Source organism: Pimephales promelas, chromosome 24 (assembly GCF_988280905.1).
Source record: "Pimephales promelas chromosome 24, fPimPro1.hap1.1, whole genome shotgun sequence".
Lineage (NCBI taxonomy): Eukaryota > Metazoa > Chordata > Actinopteri > Cypriniformes > Leuciscidae > Pimephales > Pimephales promelas.
The window spans coordinates 14,590,099-14,607,074 of record NC_142792.1 but is presented as its reverse complement, the minus strand read 5'-3'; the positions used below and the strand labels follow the sequence as shown (position 1 = coordinate 14,607,074).

Genomic DNA, 16,976 nt, shown 5'->3' with positions numbered 1-16,976 from the left:
TAAGTGCAGATGGCAGGACATTTTCCCTTGGAGTATGATTTCATTTCGTCTACACTCTAGAGAAATCAACAAACACTCCTATAATCATTACTGACAATAAACTAAAGCATTAATCAATGCGTTTTACATTTGTTTATGTCGTTTGTGTATTTTATTAAGCATGTCCACAATAATAAGATCAGTAAAACATTTAGAATGTCTAATTTATATTATTTATAAGTTAACAACAAAATATAAATAAAGTTGTGCAGGGGCAAAATTGAAATTTACAATAAACCAAAATAAAGAAGTGCGTTAATACATCTTTTTTCTAATGAGCCAAAAAGAAAAAGAAAGAGATCAGAATCAGACAGGAGGATCTATGGGCTTGCGTCACGATTACGTTACTAACCTGGAAGAAAACAAACGCGATCACGTGACCAGAAAGCGCGCTGAAAACAATCACAGCATTGCATGCGCGACAGCGCTAACTTATTCGACCAGACGATCATAAAGTTATATCAGGTTTGTATATAGCTTTAATATTTATTTTCATGCGCATGAATAGGATAGACTCGTTACACATCGGTGTGCGGTCTCTTATCTGAAAGAAGTGCAGCTCAACTTCACACAACTTCGACAGTGAAAACAAGTGTACGGAGAGCGTAAATAAATTGTAATGTATTCATTATTATTATTACATAACATAGCATATGAGGTACAGCAGAGATTAAGTTGTAGAGTTAATTAATAAAATATATTTGAAGCTATCTATTTTTCATGAGTTTCTACACGGCACACATTTCATCCTATCACTGCACATTATAGATATATTATAACATTTAGTGAACTTTTGTTTACCATTTCTTCCAAATAAAATACATGTTCAATGTTTTTCCATTGTTACTTATCATTTAGAAAGGACAAGTAAATCCTTTTCACCCAAATAACAAAGATTCGTCTGATGGAAGATGCCAGATGATACAGTTCGCTCTGCAACCTACACAGTGCCCAGCGAGGACTATGTTCATGTTGTGGAGTTCAGTCCATTTGACTGTGGCTCACCTGCGTCACTCCTGGCGTATGGAGGAAACCAGTATGTAGTCGTGGGCACTTGTCGTTTTAAGGTAAGAACAGTAATCCACCAGATTGATCATTCAGGGCACTCTCTATAATCTATAAACTTCATGTAGATCTGTAAACCTTACTAAAATCCATCTCCAGCACACCTGTCTGTGATTTGATCATTGGTGAACCATTATAGGTTGAACAAAACACCCTAAATAATATTAAAGATAACTAATCTTTTATACTATCTAGGGTGGATAGAATGCGGATGCAAGGTGGACACAAGCGGTTTTACTGTCAAAAGTAAACACTGCTTAAATGTAATTGTCTACACTGACAAAATATTATTTTGCAACTAATTATAAGTTGCATATCGAATTGAAATGTCATTATTTTATATTAGGAAAAAAAATATATGGGGGAAAAAACTCAGTAGCCCTCAATTGGGTCATGGGGACTTTTACTTAATGAAAAAAAGGTTCCCTTCATCTCAGTGGAATACGATTTTGTGACTTTTCATACATTATCTATCTATACACACACAAAAAACGGGGCTTGATTCAGTTGTTCTGACCCCACATTGAAATGAATGGGAAATGTGAAAAAAAAAACTAAATAGATTTACTGCATGTGTCAAAAAAAAAAAAAAAATCCGGCATAAATCTGAATTTTTTTTAACAGAAATGAAGGCCTAGTACTAGAGCATAAATGCAATGTATCATAACAATATTTCATATGCAAGCTAATGGTGTAGTTGAGGAATTGTGTGGTATATGGATGCAAAAGTACTTTATATCTCCAAAAACACAGCATTAAAGAATAGATGAGAAGTAAACAAAAAAAAGATATATTATTTGTATGATTAAAAATGTAAATTTTTTGTACTATTACTCAGTCAATTGTTGGGGTCTTATAGACCCCAAAGCCCAGAAGTGTAAACAGGAAACGAAGACCATTTGAAGGTTAAAGCAGCTCTTAGAAGTATTATGCATTATGTTCATTCATCACACTTGAAATTAAAGGGATAGTTCAACCAAAAATGAAAGTTCTGTCATTAATTACTCACCCCTCGTGTCGTTCTAAACCCGTAAGAATTTCTTTCATCTTTGGAACACAAATTAAGCTTTCTGTCCCTCCATTGATAGCTACGCAACTACCACTTAGACACAAAAAGTTTGCTCGATGTTTATAATAGCCTAAATTTAATCTGTTCGTCATATTAAGCGATTGAGTCTCTGCAGATAATATATGGATTAGTTTTACGATCTCTTTATGAACTTTTTGAAGTGTCAAAGTGATACGTAGCTGTCAATGGAGGTACAGAAATTGCTCAGATTTCATCAAAAATATCTTAATTTGTGCTCCGAAGATGAACGAAAGTCTTACGGGTTTACTTTGGAGCGACATGAGGGTGAGTAATTAAGGACAGAATTTTCCTTTTCGGGTGAACTATCCCTTTAAAGGCCAATTCTTATACATTTATGCGAGTTATGGGATATAGTATTGCATACTACATATATTGGCAAAAGAGGTTGTCTAGGAAATGTAGACATTCAGAAATTGCATAATCGCTGCATACTATGCATACTTAGGGATGCACCGATCCACATTTTTTCACTTCCGATCCGATCCCGATACCTGACTTTGGATATCGGCCGATACCGATACTTTTCCGATACCAGAGCTGTGTTTGCTTTAACACTATTTATCATTATTGTTGATTTTATATGATGCTGAAATAAACTCCTCTCTACAAGCAAGGATGATATGTACGTATGTATGTCAATATATATATATTAAACAATAGATATAAACAATAGATAGACAATTAAACAAAGATACACATTATACAGGCCTACACAGTGCTTTAATTTCAGGAAGGTCTAGTAACATTATTCAGGTATGGTCTAAAAAGAATTATAATAAAGTAATCAAAAGTAAAATAGCACTGCAAAGTTTATCATAGATAGATTTATGCTTATTAAAGCTGAAGTTATTCATTCAAGAGCTGTGAGTGATTTTCTCTTTGCCTTTTGTTGTTTGATTCTCAGTAATGTCGCAATCGTCACATTTATACTGCTGCCCCTTTAAGAACGAGTTCAGATTTCATATCTACTGATGCACCATATTTTCTCCCAACTATTTCCATAACTACGTTCATTTTAGACATAAACGGTGGTTTAAGTGTTAATCTCCAAGCCGGTCGTTTTGACATTTTTGTGCAGGCTACATTTGATCGTTTGGACGCGCATATGAAGCCCAGAGTATAATTTGCTTGTCTTGTTGCGGTCTGTTACGGAGCGCGTGCCGCATTGGGAACAGATCTCTTGCGCAAATTTTGTGCTTTTAATAGCTCTTTTTATTATTAAAAGCGTCCCGCAATTTAGCAACAGCAGAGACTGCATTTTACAACAATCACCGATCGTGCTGCTGATTCCGTCTTAAAGTTTTAGTTTTAAGGAGAAATGACAGTGCACCGCCGCGATGGGAAGTTGGCTAGACAGAATGCGGCTATTGTTTTTAATGGTTTTTTACCTCAATACATTCTTTAATCTTTGGAAATCCGACTAATATCACAGATCTAAAATGTAACCAGGCTACGTTTGAATGTTTAGTTCTGTCCTCTGTCGTCACGCATTAAGCAGGGCTGTCGTGTTGTGCTTGCTGTGGCACTGCGTGAGAGAGCTCTCTCTTTCTCTTCTGGACTGCGAATTGCAAACATGCATCACAGACAAATAGTTTAATTTATACGGCTTTACAAAAACATTGCATTTTGCTGTCTTGCTCTGCTGCGGTGTTTCCAGTGTGAAGTATTTCCACCATAGGATTTCCACACAGCGAACATGTTGGTAGCTCAATGCTATCCTGCTAACTGGCTGCAAACTGTGGAATGGATTTCCTGAGCGGGGGTCTGTGTGTCTCATTGAGCCCTATTTTTTACAGTCTATGATTGAGCTGCACCTTCGTTCAGGATATCCATTCCACAGTTTGCAACCAGCTAGCAGACTAGCAGGCCCGGGGAATCCCTTTTGGAGTCATTTCAGCAGACAACGTTAAAGCGCAGACATGGATCATAAATATCGGATTTCTCCGCAGGTTGGATCGGAAAAATCCGATACGTGAATTACGCTGGTATCGGGTCCCGATACCGATACTGGATCGGATCGGCCCCATCCCTACATACTTCCCTTTAATATAGTCGTCAATAAGCAGCGTGTGAAAATAGTATGTCCGAATTTACAGTATTCATAAAACAGTAGGCAAAACGTACGCTTCTAATGGACGGTTTACTATCGTATGATTGGATAGCATTCAAACTATAGACATTCACACTACATAAAATATATTTTTTAACTGTGGCAAAGTAAATGCTTGTTAAAAAAAAAAAATCTAATCAGCGAGTATGCAATTTCAGATTCAGCCAAATTACGTATGCATCCTACAGAAGCAGTATACACATTTTCTACCAGGATGGTGTCTAGCCAACATATCTAGTCCTGTCTGTCATTTAAGTGATGGTGTCCACAGCCTAGTGATTTGTATTTGTGCAGGAGGAAGACACAGAGGTCGAGGGTGTAGAGTTCATCTCTTTGCAAGTATTCAAGCATGGAGTACGCGTGGATGCCATCGCATGGAGCCCCGAAACCCGCCTGGACAAGCTCCCTCCCGTCATCAGGTACGGCTTTGGACGTGTACTGCGTTTTTATGCAGGGGTGAAACCGAATGAGACTGATGGATTATAATGTGACTTTGTGTTTGTAATAGAAGATGTGGAATTATGATGATCTATGGAAGGAGCGCAGGTCTTGATGCCAGGCACCATATAGTTCTTCATCTACAGCCGGGTTCATTCTCTTCATTAGAGCCTCAGACAAAGCATATGATAATTGATTTATTTTACCACACAAATCCTGATGTTATTTTAAATGTTAGATAAATATGCTTTCTCTGTATTGCACTATTGAATTTCGCATCCTAATTGATGTCTGAGTCAATTGCGATATTTGAGAGTTGAGATATTTTACCACACATGCACAAACATACTCAGAATGTTTTTATCACTGAGAGACCCATTTTCCAGGCATCAATTAATTACCAAGATTTGTATGTTCATGTCAAGCAGTGGAAAGTGTCTGTCACAGCTTTAATTTGATCTGGTTTGTATCAAGAATTGAATAAGATGTTGTCAGTCTGACATGTCCTTCCTGGACTTGGGAGTGTTCTGCTCCCGGTGGGGAAGTTTCCTGTAGCTTTAGCAGCATGGGAAGGGCAGAGTTATTTCCTGGCCATGCTGTGGTCAGAGCGGAAGGTGTAGCGTGCTTAACTGTGTGCACTGCCCCTTATTTGGGTTTATTTTCTTCATTGTAGGTGTACCTCTTGGGAACGGAGTACTAGAGATCTTATTAATGTTTCCTGGACGTGTGGGTTGACACAGAGTCAGAGGTTATTGACAGGTTGACTGGTTGCCTGGCTGTACTGCTGGCATGTAAATGATCGGTGTCTTTGTGATGTTACGCCATCTGCGCAACAATCTAGCCAAAGACAACTCGTAAATGAACATGTTGATAGAACTTTGTGATTGTAATTGGACCTTTCATGGCAAGAACTCGTGTGATTCTTATTTGTTTGAGGATGTAAGAAGATTTTGTGTCTGTGTGTGGTATAGTAACATCAAAATGTGCGTGCGATTCTCTAACTGAAAGTGTTTTTCTTGTCAGAGGTGAGTTAGTGTAATTGTGTGAATAATTGCTGCTGCTGATTAGTGGTAGAGCTGTTTTTATTTGGTTTGGTTGGATTTTGAACAGACAAATGGCGTGATGATATTCTGACTTGAGTCGTATGTCTTAAACATTTTTAATCTCTCCGGTGTTTTATCTTCTGAGTGTGGTGGTTTATTACACACCCACATACCCATGATGGTGGCTAAATGCAGTTTTATTGAAAGAAAACAAATGTGCTCCTGTTTCAGGCTTTGCACCACAGCGGCAGACAAAAAAATCAGGCTGTGGACATCCAATCTCCAAAACAACTCCTGCGATGTAAAGGTAGCCCTTTCTTGTTGAAAATTCAATGTATTCGCAATGATTCTGCTGGTGTTCTAAAATTACAATAAAAAAAATAATTCGATTTCATGAGGTCTGAATCAATTCAAATGAAAAATCGATTGAACTATCAATGATCATTATCATTTAAGGTTCACAAATATTGTCAAAAGGCTCAAAAATATAAATATATCAATATCTATAATGTCAAGATGGGTGTGATAATGTACGGAAAAGTTTGTCTGTGTCCTCGGCTGACTTGTTCACTGTTCAATTTTTGGATTTCTTGTGTTGCCTAGTTGATGGAAGGCCACACCAGCTACATCAATCATGTAGTGTTTGAACCTGTAGAAGGAAAGCAAATAGCCTCTGTCAGCGATGACCACACTTGCAGGTTAGTTGCACTTTAGTCCAAGTGTATGAGTGTGAGAAAGTGAAAATATATATGTGCGTGTGCGTGTGTGTGTGAGTGTGTTCTGTTCTCTGTTAATGATGCAGAAAGTCTTGACCAAATTTCCACACTGAAACCCAACACTAAACACAACATGGCTCACTGTTGGTCTGTGTAAGCGTCAACCGCCACTTGCTTGCACAGTTTTTCTAAGTAATTGGTTAAACGTGGAAATCCAATCAGTAGCCGTGGCTTTTCCTCTCCACGGCCGCAGTTAACGAGCTTCTTGAATGTGGCCCCACCAATCAGCCACTGAGGTAAGTGCGGTTTCCTGGCAGTCAGAGGTAATGTAAGAGAGCACTCCTGGAGTCTCGGGTCTTCCCTTTTGCGTCAGAACCATGTAACTGACACACCTGGATGTTGTAGTGCTGTGGCCTGCCACAACTCAATGGCCCGACTTTAGCCTTCCCAGCTTGCAAACCTTAATGGCTTCAAGGTGGATGAAGACCAAGACGGTAGTTTTCCTTCTAGAGATCCAAATTTCAGTAACTGGATCTTTTATGCGGACCATGCCATGACAGTTTTATGGTATACTTCTTAAAGTTTGGATGGTGGAACTATGCTTTCTTAACATGATGATCAGGTGATGTTGCCATTTCTGTGCCATTGCCTTGTGGATATTACATCCTTTGTTTGATATTAACCTTCATCTTCCCCATCAAGCTTGAAGCTCTGCTCTGAATCTTGGTGCACACAGTATGTTAGCACTGACCCATTGCGCTGCGATAATGTTTTCATACACTCATCATAGGGGTGAGGCGTCATTGAGAATAAGAGTGATCTACAGTAGGTCCATCACTCTTCTCGCAGCTGTTTTATTGATTTTGGTGGGGCTTCAGGCTTTGATGAAAGAAGGAATCGATGATCTTTATCACAGTTGGAGATGAGACGTTTCAGTTTTCAGCTTCGGCAATAATGGGCTTCTTCTCTGCTGGATCCTGGATGTGCTGAAACCCCTTTTGTAATCCCTAAGACTGGCCCAGGGAGAAGCAGCTTATTATTTTGATTAAATAATAACCATTTCTTATGAATAAATCATGGCCCACCCGACAGCACAGTAAGGTGCAAACCACTGCAGTTACCATATATTACTAATCCTGAACTGCCAGCTCAAATGAGAGATTTGATATCATGATTTGAGATTTGGTGTCTCATTGTGGTCATGCTCGTGAGGAAAATGTTACCTATTGTGGCCTCCAAAAACATACCTTACACATGCCCATCAGAATTTAGAGGCAGCTAGTTGATATATGTTGCTTTGGTCAGTAGGTTTTGTGTCAGATGGTGTGTTTGGTTGGGGAGTAGAGGGGCCACTGAAGGGATCGAAGCAGGAAACATCCGCCGTAAGCCTCAGTCTCCCTCTCCCGTGGAGCCAGAGAAAACAGTGGAGCGCTCCATCTGCAGAAAGATTTAAATTCTGTCACGTTGAGAAAAAATGGGACGCAGGAGGAACAAGCGAGGTGGAACAAGAGAAAGATCAGGTTAATGTTAGAGAAAGAGTGAGCCTTTTCCAGTCAGGCCACACAAACTGTGCTTTTGATACAAATCTGGCTTTTTAGCTAGCATGTTTTTGCATGTGTGACACCTTCCCTGCTGATAATACCAACTTTTCTATTCAGCAGCATATTGGGATCTTTGTCCCCAGCATTGGATGCTAGTATGGATGCACATACAATGTTTCCGCTATAGAGTTTTGCTAAAATGATAACACATAACTTTTCATCTAAGAAGGATACATTTGGTGCTGTCTAAGATTTTTACTGATGCAAGGTACCTTAATGTTACCTTTAGAGGTACAACAACTTGTTAAGAGACACGTTTGTTTTATCTATACCCCAAAAGGGTTCATATTAGTACCTTAGAATATGTTCCCTAAATGTAGTGCTATGCACTAAGCTTACTCGGTTTTGAAACCAATCCATTATGGTCCGTAAAGTGAATCTGGTTACGATGGCTGTTTTCAGGTTAGTTTTGCCCTCCAGGTTCTGTGTGAGGTTTTAAACTTTTCATACCCTTCATGATTGATAAATTATACCAGACCACAAAAACGTCTTATCTTGGCTGCTGAGAGCACCTGAATATAAACAAAACTACTAACACTGTTGTTTTAAACAGGTCAGGTCTGAACTGTTATTCATATCATATTTGACAAGGAATTAGCCACTGACCTGGTCACCACCATAAATGTTTGTTTCAACAGTTCTTAACTCAATTTCAGCATTTCACACCCCTTCCCCATCCTAAAAATCACATCACACGCTCGGCTCAGCTTCCCGGTTGTGCAGTGTGGGAAAACACAGACAAGCCAGACAGACCCTCCCCTTGTTTTCCCTCTCAGATCCTCTGTGACTTCAAACACTTCCATCTCTTTCAACTCGTATTGTACGTGGCTGTTGCGTGTTATGCTGCGTCAGTCGTTGAAGAGCCTTACGCAATAGGAGTAGCACACTGTTTGTGATGCTTCCCACTTTTTTGTCTGCTTAGTGTCTTAATCCTCATTTGGCTTGGTCAGGGTTGTAGAGAGCTGACTTTTTGCTTCCTTGAATACCCTGGCGATTGTCAGGGCTGGCGGTTTTGGTTTTGCGTGCAATTGAACTCTTGCTTGGCGAGGGGTTCTGAGTAAAGGGGTTTTAACCATGTTTGTGTGGTGTGGTCTGAAACCTCACTCAAAGGAGCTTGATCAGAGCAGAGATGACCCAGACTCGGGGAGACAGTTCAGGAGTTCCTGGCAAATGTATTGGGCAGAGCTCAGATGCTTACAAAGACCCCTGTCTGAGAGCTGTTGAGCATGAGGCATGTCCTCCAAGTACCGCCCAGCTGAAGATATCAATCTACCCAACTGCACGGTTGACATTCAGACAGGCTTTGGAGCCTTCATTTGATGAAGACTTCTCAATGACCTCATCAACCAAGCGGTTGTGCGTCTTTCCCATTAATGGAAGGCTTCTTTTTTTCCCCCTCTTTCGCTTTCCCAGAAAACCTCCACAGTTCTAACTCATTTTAGGGAAATTGTGGTTCTCTTCACTCGGGCCCGTGTGATATAGTAAACCCAAGATCTGATCTCCAGTGAAACCATCCAGAATCTGATCTCCAGTCTTCTCCGCCCAAATGATTTATTGCGTCTCCTTGCAGGCCTCTTGCTGTACCTTTACTTGTCCTAGGGTGCTTTCACAAACTTCGAGAAGCAGATTTGGAGTTAAAGTCTTCTGTGCCTGGGAGGTATTGGCAGTCCTGCTTCTCAGTGGAGCAGGTCAGCTGCAGAAAAGGGTTCATGCAGTTCAACTGCTTGAGCTAACAACTCCAAGGTCATAGGTTTGATTCCCAAGGAACATGCATACTGATAAAATGTATACCTTGTTTGAAGTGCCCTGAATGATGGTATCACTAATGCCTACTCGTCTATTGAAGTTGTATTCAAACTCTGTAGTCTTATGTCATCCTGTTGTTTTATTTTAGGTTAGCGGTTTATGCTTTGGTTTCGCATTGACGGGAAGCTATTTTTGGCATCTGGCTTTTTTCTGTGTGCCTAATTGAGCTCTTATTAGGATTATGATTTTGCTGCTTTCGATTAGTGTCCTGGTTCTGACAGTTTCTTTTTTTAGTTTGTGTATGCCTTTGAAAGGGTAAGAACACATGAGGACAGGGGTGATGTAATAACCCATAAATGGCCTCAGTCTTTTTTCCTGTTGCTGGCCCATTTCCTTTTGTCTCTGTGAATTTATTGCGCCCCTTATTTGGATTTAGTTTGTGAATTTTCTTAACAGAACAGACACTAGAATTGGGAAAAATTGAAAAAGAACATCATCAAAGTTAAAAGTACACATGGCTTGTTTCACTCCCTTGTAGTTTTTCCATAGATTTTTATGTTTAAGTACTATCATAAGCTGTAACATAATTCACAAAATGTATCTCTGCATTTTAAGTTGTATTTACCTGAAAATTATATTGTTGCTTTCCTTCCTGAAGAGTGTGGGACCTTGATGGTCATGAAACCACTTCATTCAGACTGCGTTCCCCTGGTGTAAGCGTCTGTTGGCACCCCGAGGACATCTGTAAGGTCAGAAACAAAAGTCTTGTACAGAGCTAATGTGTACTGTCAAATTTGATTTTAAGTCCCAGAATTTCAGTTTGGTTTCAGACTACCAATGTATACCAAATCAAAATACTGTATATCTTTGATTGATACAGTTGATGGTGGCGGAGAAGAAAGGCACTATACGCTTCTATGACCTTGTTACACAACATGCCATTCTGTCTCTGGACAGCGGGCAGATGCCCCTCATGTCAGCTGACTGGTGTCTCACAAACACTATTAAGGTTGGAGCCGTGGTGGCCAATGATTGGGTGATCTGGGACATTACCCGCTCCAGGTAAACACAATTTTGTCTCTGTGGTCAACGTCATCGTTCAAAACTTTTAAAGCAGATTTAAAAAATGTAATGTGGTCAGCATGACCCAGGCATATTGTCTACTATCTCCCCTGTTCTACTTAATTTAGTTTATCTTTCTGAGAATCAAGATTTTAAGTCGGACATCCAAAAACCTGCTCATTTGAATGTCGTTATGGTGATTTAGTGTGGAGGAGTTTCGGATCATGCTGTAATGTAGGAGTGAAGTAAACTGTCTGTAAATGATACCGATGTGTTTTGCCTGTAGTTATCCACTGGAGAAGAGACCAGCTCATGTTGGGAAGGCTAGACATTTCCGGTACATTTTCACTAAATATCAGATCATTCATTATTTGTTGGACTGCATTCATGACTATAATGGTGATGGCCTCTCTTCTACAGATGGTCAAGGGCAAATGAAAATCTTTTCGCCACCACGGGCTATCCAGGAAAAATAAACAGTCAGTTATTGGTGCATCACCTGGGCCATCCACAGGTTTGTAAATTGATGTACTTGTTTGTTTGTGTTACCTACCTACCTACCCCTTATGGTACACAATTGTCATTGCAGCCTGTGATGATTGGTTCAGCGTCTGTGGGGGCTGGTCTGAGCTGGCATAAGACCCTGCCTCTTTGTGTCGTCGGTGGGGACCGAAAGCTGTTCTTCTGGATGACGGAGATGTAACCTGGATGGAAATCAACTGGAGAGTTCTTCTGTTTTGCTTTTTCAATAAATAAAGTCATATTTTTCATGCGCTGTCACTGTACTTACTCCACTGTGTCTTATTTTATAGAACTCAGACTAACAATTGTGGGAAATGAGACACTTTTCTCTCCCCCCAATTTTTTCCCCTTTTTCTGCGAAGCATTGTATCAGAGTTTTTGGTGTGGTGTTCTGCCAAGCTGGCTTAAAGTTGAGCCAAAGGTCGCCAAGCGGCAGGAGCTGGCAGTTTTCATTGCAGAACGATTGAGTGTGAGAAAAAAACTCTGTACAGGTGCTCATATAGACTGTCTCACTGACTCCACCAGGATAATAATCTGCAGTCCCATTCCTTACACTACAGGGGAACTTCCTCCACTCGACCGTGACGCATGTGTGGTGGGGGAGATAGAGCCGCAATGCTATTTGTGCTTCAACAGTTGAACCCTGAAGTTGAAGACAAGCATGGGAAACTGTAGTGCAAGGGGAACACAAGACGACGTGAGTCGTGCTTTTCCAAGAAAAACACAGGAGAGTCTCAAAGGGGGGAACAAGGGTTCTCTCAGGTCAGTTGTGTGGGTAGGAAGGTGTGAGGCCAAAAGGTAGAAAAGTTGGGTCAATGACAAAAAAGAACACAAAAACAAATCAGATTTTTTTCATGTACTAAGTTTTTCTTTAACAAATATGCTCTGTATTTATGTTGGTTTTAGCTGATTGGGTCCTGCGTCAGTTGCCAATGAGCTCGCTGCTCAACCTTCAAATACTTGTTCAGCATTTGCTATAGCAGTTGCAACGTGCTTTTAGAAACCCTCCACCTTCCCCAGCTCCACCTGTATAGATCTGCTATGAGTAATTCGTGTACAGCAGAGGCATGTCTTAATTGCTCACAGCAGTGTGTTGTGTATTCACCCACCTAAAGGATTATTAGGAACACCTGTTACATTTTTCATTAATGCAATTATCTAATCAACCAATCACACGGCAGTTGCTTCAATGCATTTAGGGGTGTGATCCTGATCAAAACAATCTCCTGAACTCCAAACTGAATGTCAGTATGGGAAAGAAAGGTTATTTAAGCAATTTTGAGTGTGGCATGGTCATTGGTTGAGTATTTCAAAATCTACTCAGTTACTGGGATTTTCACGCACAACCATTTCTAGGGTTTACAAAGAATGGTGTGAAAAGGGAAAAACATCCAGTATGCGGCAGTCCTGTGGGCGAAAATGCCTTGTTTATGCTAGAGGTCAGAGGAGAATGGGCCGACAGATTCAAGCTGATAGAAGAGCAACATTGACTGAAATAACCACTCGTTACAACCGAGGTATGCGGCAAAGCATTTGTGAAGCCACAACACGCACAACCTTGAGGCGGATGGGCTACAACAGCAGAAGACCCCACCGGGTACCACTCATCTCCACTACAAATAGGAAAAAGAGGCTACAATTTGCAAGAGCTCACCAAAATTGGACAGTTGAAGACTGGAAAAAATGTTGCCTGGTCTGATAAGTCGATTTATATTAAGACATTCAGATGGTAGAGTCAGAATTTGGCATAAACAGAATGAGAACATGGACCCATCATGCCTTGTTACCACTGTGCAGGCTGGTGGTGGTGGTGTAATGGTGTGGGGATGTTTTCTTGGCACACTTTAGACCCCTTAGTGTCAATTGGGCATCATTTAAATGCCACGGCCTACCTGAGCATTGTTTCTGACCATGTCCATCCCTTTATGCATCCTCTGATGGCTACTTCCAGCAGGATAATGCACCTTGCCACAAAGCTTGAATCATTTCAAACTGGTTTCTTGAACATGACAATGAGTTCACCGTACTAAAATGGCCCCCACAGTCACCAGATCTCAACCCAATAGAGCATCTTTGGGATGTGATGGAACGGGAGCTTCGTGCCCTGGATGTGCATCCCACAAATCTTCATCAACATTTCTAAAGAATGCTTTCAGCACCTTGATGAATCAATGCCAGTAGAATTAGGGCAGTTCTGAAGGCGAAAGAGGGTCAAACACAGTATTATGGTGTTCCTAATAATCTTTTAGGTGAGTGTATATTGGCAGTTTCAAGCCATGTTGCTCAGCAGCAGCAGCTTAGCAGGCATATTCTGATCTATTAAGACCATTATCAACGTTGTCATATCCATTACCATACCAAACACTCTGAGACTTGTCATGCTTAACATATTATTTTAAAAGACTTATTGACAATCGAGGAGCTGTATGGGTCCTCCTCTATGATATTATTTCCTTTTTTTCTGCATGCACCTCATGACTAAGTGTAGCAACCCTAGAGAAGTTTTCCATGTGAGATTTTGCATGTGCTCCATTTGTAACAGTAGGGCATATTGTGTGATTGAAACGGGTTCATAAAGAAGAGGGTGTAATGAACCTACACTCTTTCAAGCCCGAAAGACAAGCCTGTATGATTCTTGGAGTCTAGAAGCACACCACCATCCGCAATCATAACATGCTACTGCTGTCCTGGTCTGCTGGCTTTGTTTGAATAAGTTCAGTGTGGTCTGAAACAAGGCTTTGGTAGCACTGAACGTGGCTGGTGCAGGACCAGCTGCATATAGCTTGGAGAATCAATGTCAGCCTCTTCCACATACTCTCACTCAAGAGACATTATTCCAAAGGATACAATAACTCTCTGGAAGAGAATTGAGAAATTATTAAAAAAAAATTAAAAAAAAAAAAACAAAAGGATTTTTTCAGGAAATGTAATACACTAGATGATCACCTTTCCAAAATCTACTTTAAATTATCGAAATTAATCCAAGACTGCCATCTGGTGGCTGGTTACACTTAGTAGTGAGGGTTGTGCCAGAGTGCTGTGAATATTCCTTTTTAATCAAAATCAGAGCATTAGAGTATGCATCATATAGGAAAGAATCATTTTTTTCTTTGGAATATTTTAGTCATCCCGTGTCAGGAAAGATGGCCCTTGTGATAGAGTACGCTTCGGCATTTCTTCCAGCAGATGCTCTCTGTCATTAAATAAAGCCTACGCAAGCCCTCCTTCAAAGGCTTAATGCCTTAAGCCTTCAAAGTTGGCGAGTACTTTTAATGACTAAAAAAATCACCATGATCAAAGCAGCTTCAACCAAGTTGAGAGCTTCCGTATGGCTCAAAGGCATAATCCTATTCACTACTTAAGACAAAGCGAAAAAGAACAAAAGGAAGGAGTCCTCTTTTTGATTTCCAGGAGATAATGTAATTTCATGAGGGCTCTCCTGGATAAAATCTTGTGAGGACCAGACTAGTGGTTTCACTTTCTTTGTTAGTTGAACCAATGGCAAAAAAAAAGTAGTTGAACAGTAATGTAAACCTATTGTAAAGAATTGAACAATTCTGGTTCCGGTACCTCTGCACAAATGGGAGTGGGTGGGTGCTAAACAGTTATTTTTGTGCAATTTGTTTGTCACAATACTATTAGATTATATAGCTTTTCTCAGTATTTTGGTACATTACCATAGGTGTGCATGTGCATACCAAATCCCAGAATTTTTGACCGCAGTGAGATCTCCATCATGCACTGATTTCTTTTTTAAACCAGGAATTCTGATTATTTACAAAAATATTTTAAAATAATGTGGGCTGATGGCTTCAGCAACAGCATATATCAACAATTAACACCCTTTATTGTTATAAATAACCCTCACACTCACAGTAGGTCTGTCTTTAAAGATTTCTAAGTTAGCTTTCTAAAGCAATTCCCCTATGGAGAAAATGAATGGAATTAGCCTACTTCCGAAACCCCTTTTGTTGCATTCAGTGACACCAATGTTCTGATGTGACGTAATAAGCATTTGGGATTTGAATTTCACTGGAACCATCAGTGGTTATTGTATTGCTATGGCAATGCACATTTGTTTTGTTAGTAATGGATTCAGATTCAAGCTATGGTTTTCAGAGGGATTTGTGGGTTGGGTTGAGCGCCGTGTAAAATGAGATACGAGAGACGATTAAGTGCTTGAATTTGGTTTATGAAAGCAGATGTCTGCTCCTCTCCTCTCTCCTAGATTTATTACATTATTTGCCTGACAAACTCTCTCTCTCTCTCTCTCTCTCTCTCTCTCTCTCTCTCTCTCTCTCTCTCTCTCTCTCTCTCTCTCTCTCTCTCTCTCTCTCTCTCTCTCTCTCTCTCTCTCTCTCTCTCTCTCCTCTCTCTGATTCGTTTTATTCAGCATGTTCAAGGCAAACAAAGGCCAGCCAGCTTATAGAGCCTCATTTACCCCTGAACTGAACTCAATGAATTGCAGGGCAGAGTGACCTGTTTCCTCGCTTTGTGGATTTTCCTTGAAGACGATTTGGCCTGTGCTTGGGCCATGGAGACAAATATAGTCTAATCTTTTAGTATGAGTAGGCCTAGAACAGTTGAGTTGTTCCGACCTCCATCTAAGCTGCCTGTTAAAAGTTGTGCTTTCCTGTGGGGGCCAAATCAGTAAATTCATTTTATGATGTTAAAAAGGGAAATATGAATTATAACTAATTTTGGATCAGTTTATAGAATTTAAGCTACTTGATGTAGCTCAGTTAATGTTACGATTAAATAATCTGTTCAATCCATCCTGATCATATATCAACTCTCAGAAAGGATATTTTCCATGGCCACAGAAAAATAACTCTTTCTTAGCATGTAGCTGTGATCGCATCGTTAAAGTGACGTTGATTTACAGTCAGTGGCTAGAATCAACTCACATGAATGTGCACAAGTTTTATCTAACTAAATCACAAACAACTAATCTAAACAAACTCATAGGCCTACACACAAATCACGCATAACTTACACGTGTAAAATTATATGATTTAAAGGAGTAGTTCACTTTTCAAAAAAAAAAACTTTTGCTGATAATCACCCCCATGTCATCCAAGGTGCCATATCTTTCTTTCTTCAGTCGAAAAGAAATTAAGGTTTCTGATGAAAACATTCCAGTATTTTTCTCTATATAATGCACTTCACAAAATGAACGAATCTTTTCCCGAGTCAATTCGTTCATTTCATTAATGAACCAAATGACACGAAAAAAGATTCGTTCATTAGTTCCATTAGTAACTGGAGAGTCACGAACGCGCATCACAGAACAGAGCAAGGCGACCATTTGAGCTTAGAAAACTTAAACTTTGTTATTATTATTTTTTTAAATGAGTGATCGTTTCGCTTGATAAGACCCTTATTCATCGTCTGGAATTATAAGCCCTTTGAACAGTTTGTAGTTTGCACTGAAAGTGTCTTTTGGACATTGAACCGTTTGGTTACCAGTCAGTGAAGTGCATTATATGGAGAAAAATCCTGGAATGTTTTCATCAAAAACCTTAATTTCTTTTCGACTGAAGA

General features: G+C 39.9%; 1 protein-coding gene across 1 annotated transcript; it reads left to right on the top strand.

Annotated features, from left to right (window-relative positions):
- The first annotated feature begins 371 nt into the window (after nucleotides 1-371).
- On the top strand, nucleotides 372-11,695 carry nup37 (nucleoporin 37). Its single transcript, XM_039668411.2, has 10 exons — nucleotides 372-504; nucleotides 898-1,106; nucleotides 4,599-4,723; nucleotides 6,017-6,092; nucleotides 6,389-6,483; nucleotides 10,507-10,597; nucleotides 10,729-10,910; nucleotides 11,197-11,247; nucleotides 11,331-11,424; nucleotides 11,500-11,695. The coding sequence occupies exons 2-10, from the start codon at nucleotides 951-953 to the stop codon at nucleotides 11,611-11,613; spliced, it is 984 nt and encodes a 327-aa protein (XP_039524345.2). The 5' UTR covers nucleotides 372-504; nucleotides 898-950; the 3' UTR covers nucleotides 11,614-11,695.
- The last annotated feature ends 5,281 nt before the right edge of the window (nucleotides 11,696-16,976 follow it).

Bases quoted from the DNA above. Each gene is read 5' to 3' on its own strand.
- nup37 (XM_039668411.2), top strand. From the start codon at position 951: ATGCCAGATGATACAGTTCGCTCTGCAACCTACACAGTGCCCAGCGAG. The intron at 4,724-6,016 runs GTACGGCTTTGG...CTCCTGTTTCAG, and splicing joins AAGCTCCCTCCCGTCATCAG to GCTTTGCACCACAGCGGCAG. The intron at 6,093-6,388 runs GTAGCCCTTTCT...TGTGTTGCCTAG, and splicing joins ACAACTCCTGCGATGTAAAG to TTGATGGAAGGCCACACCAG.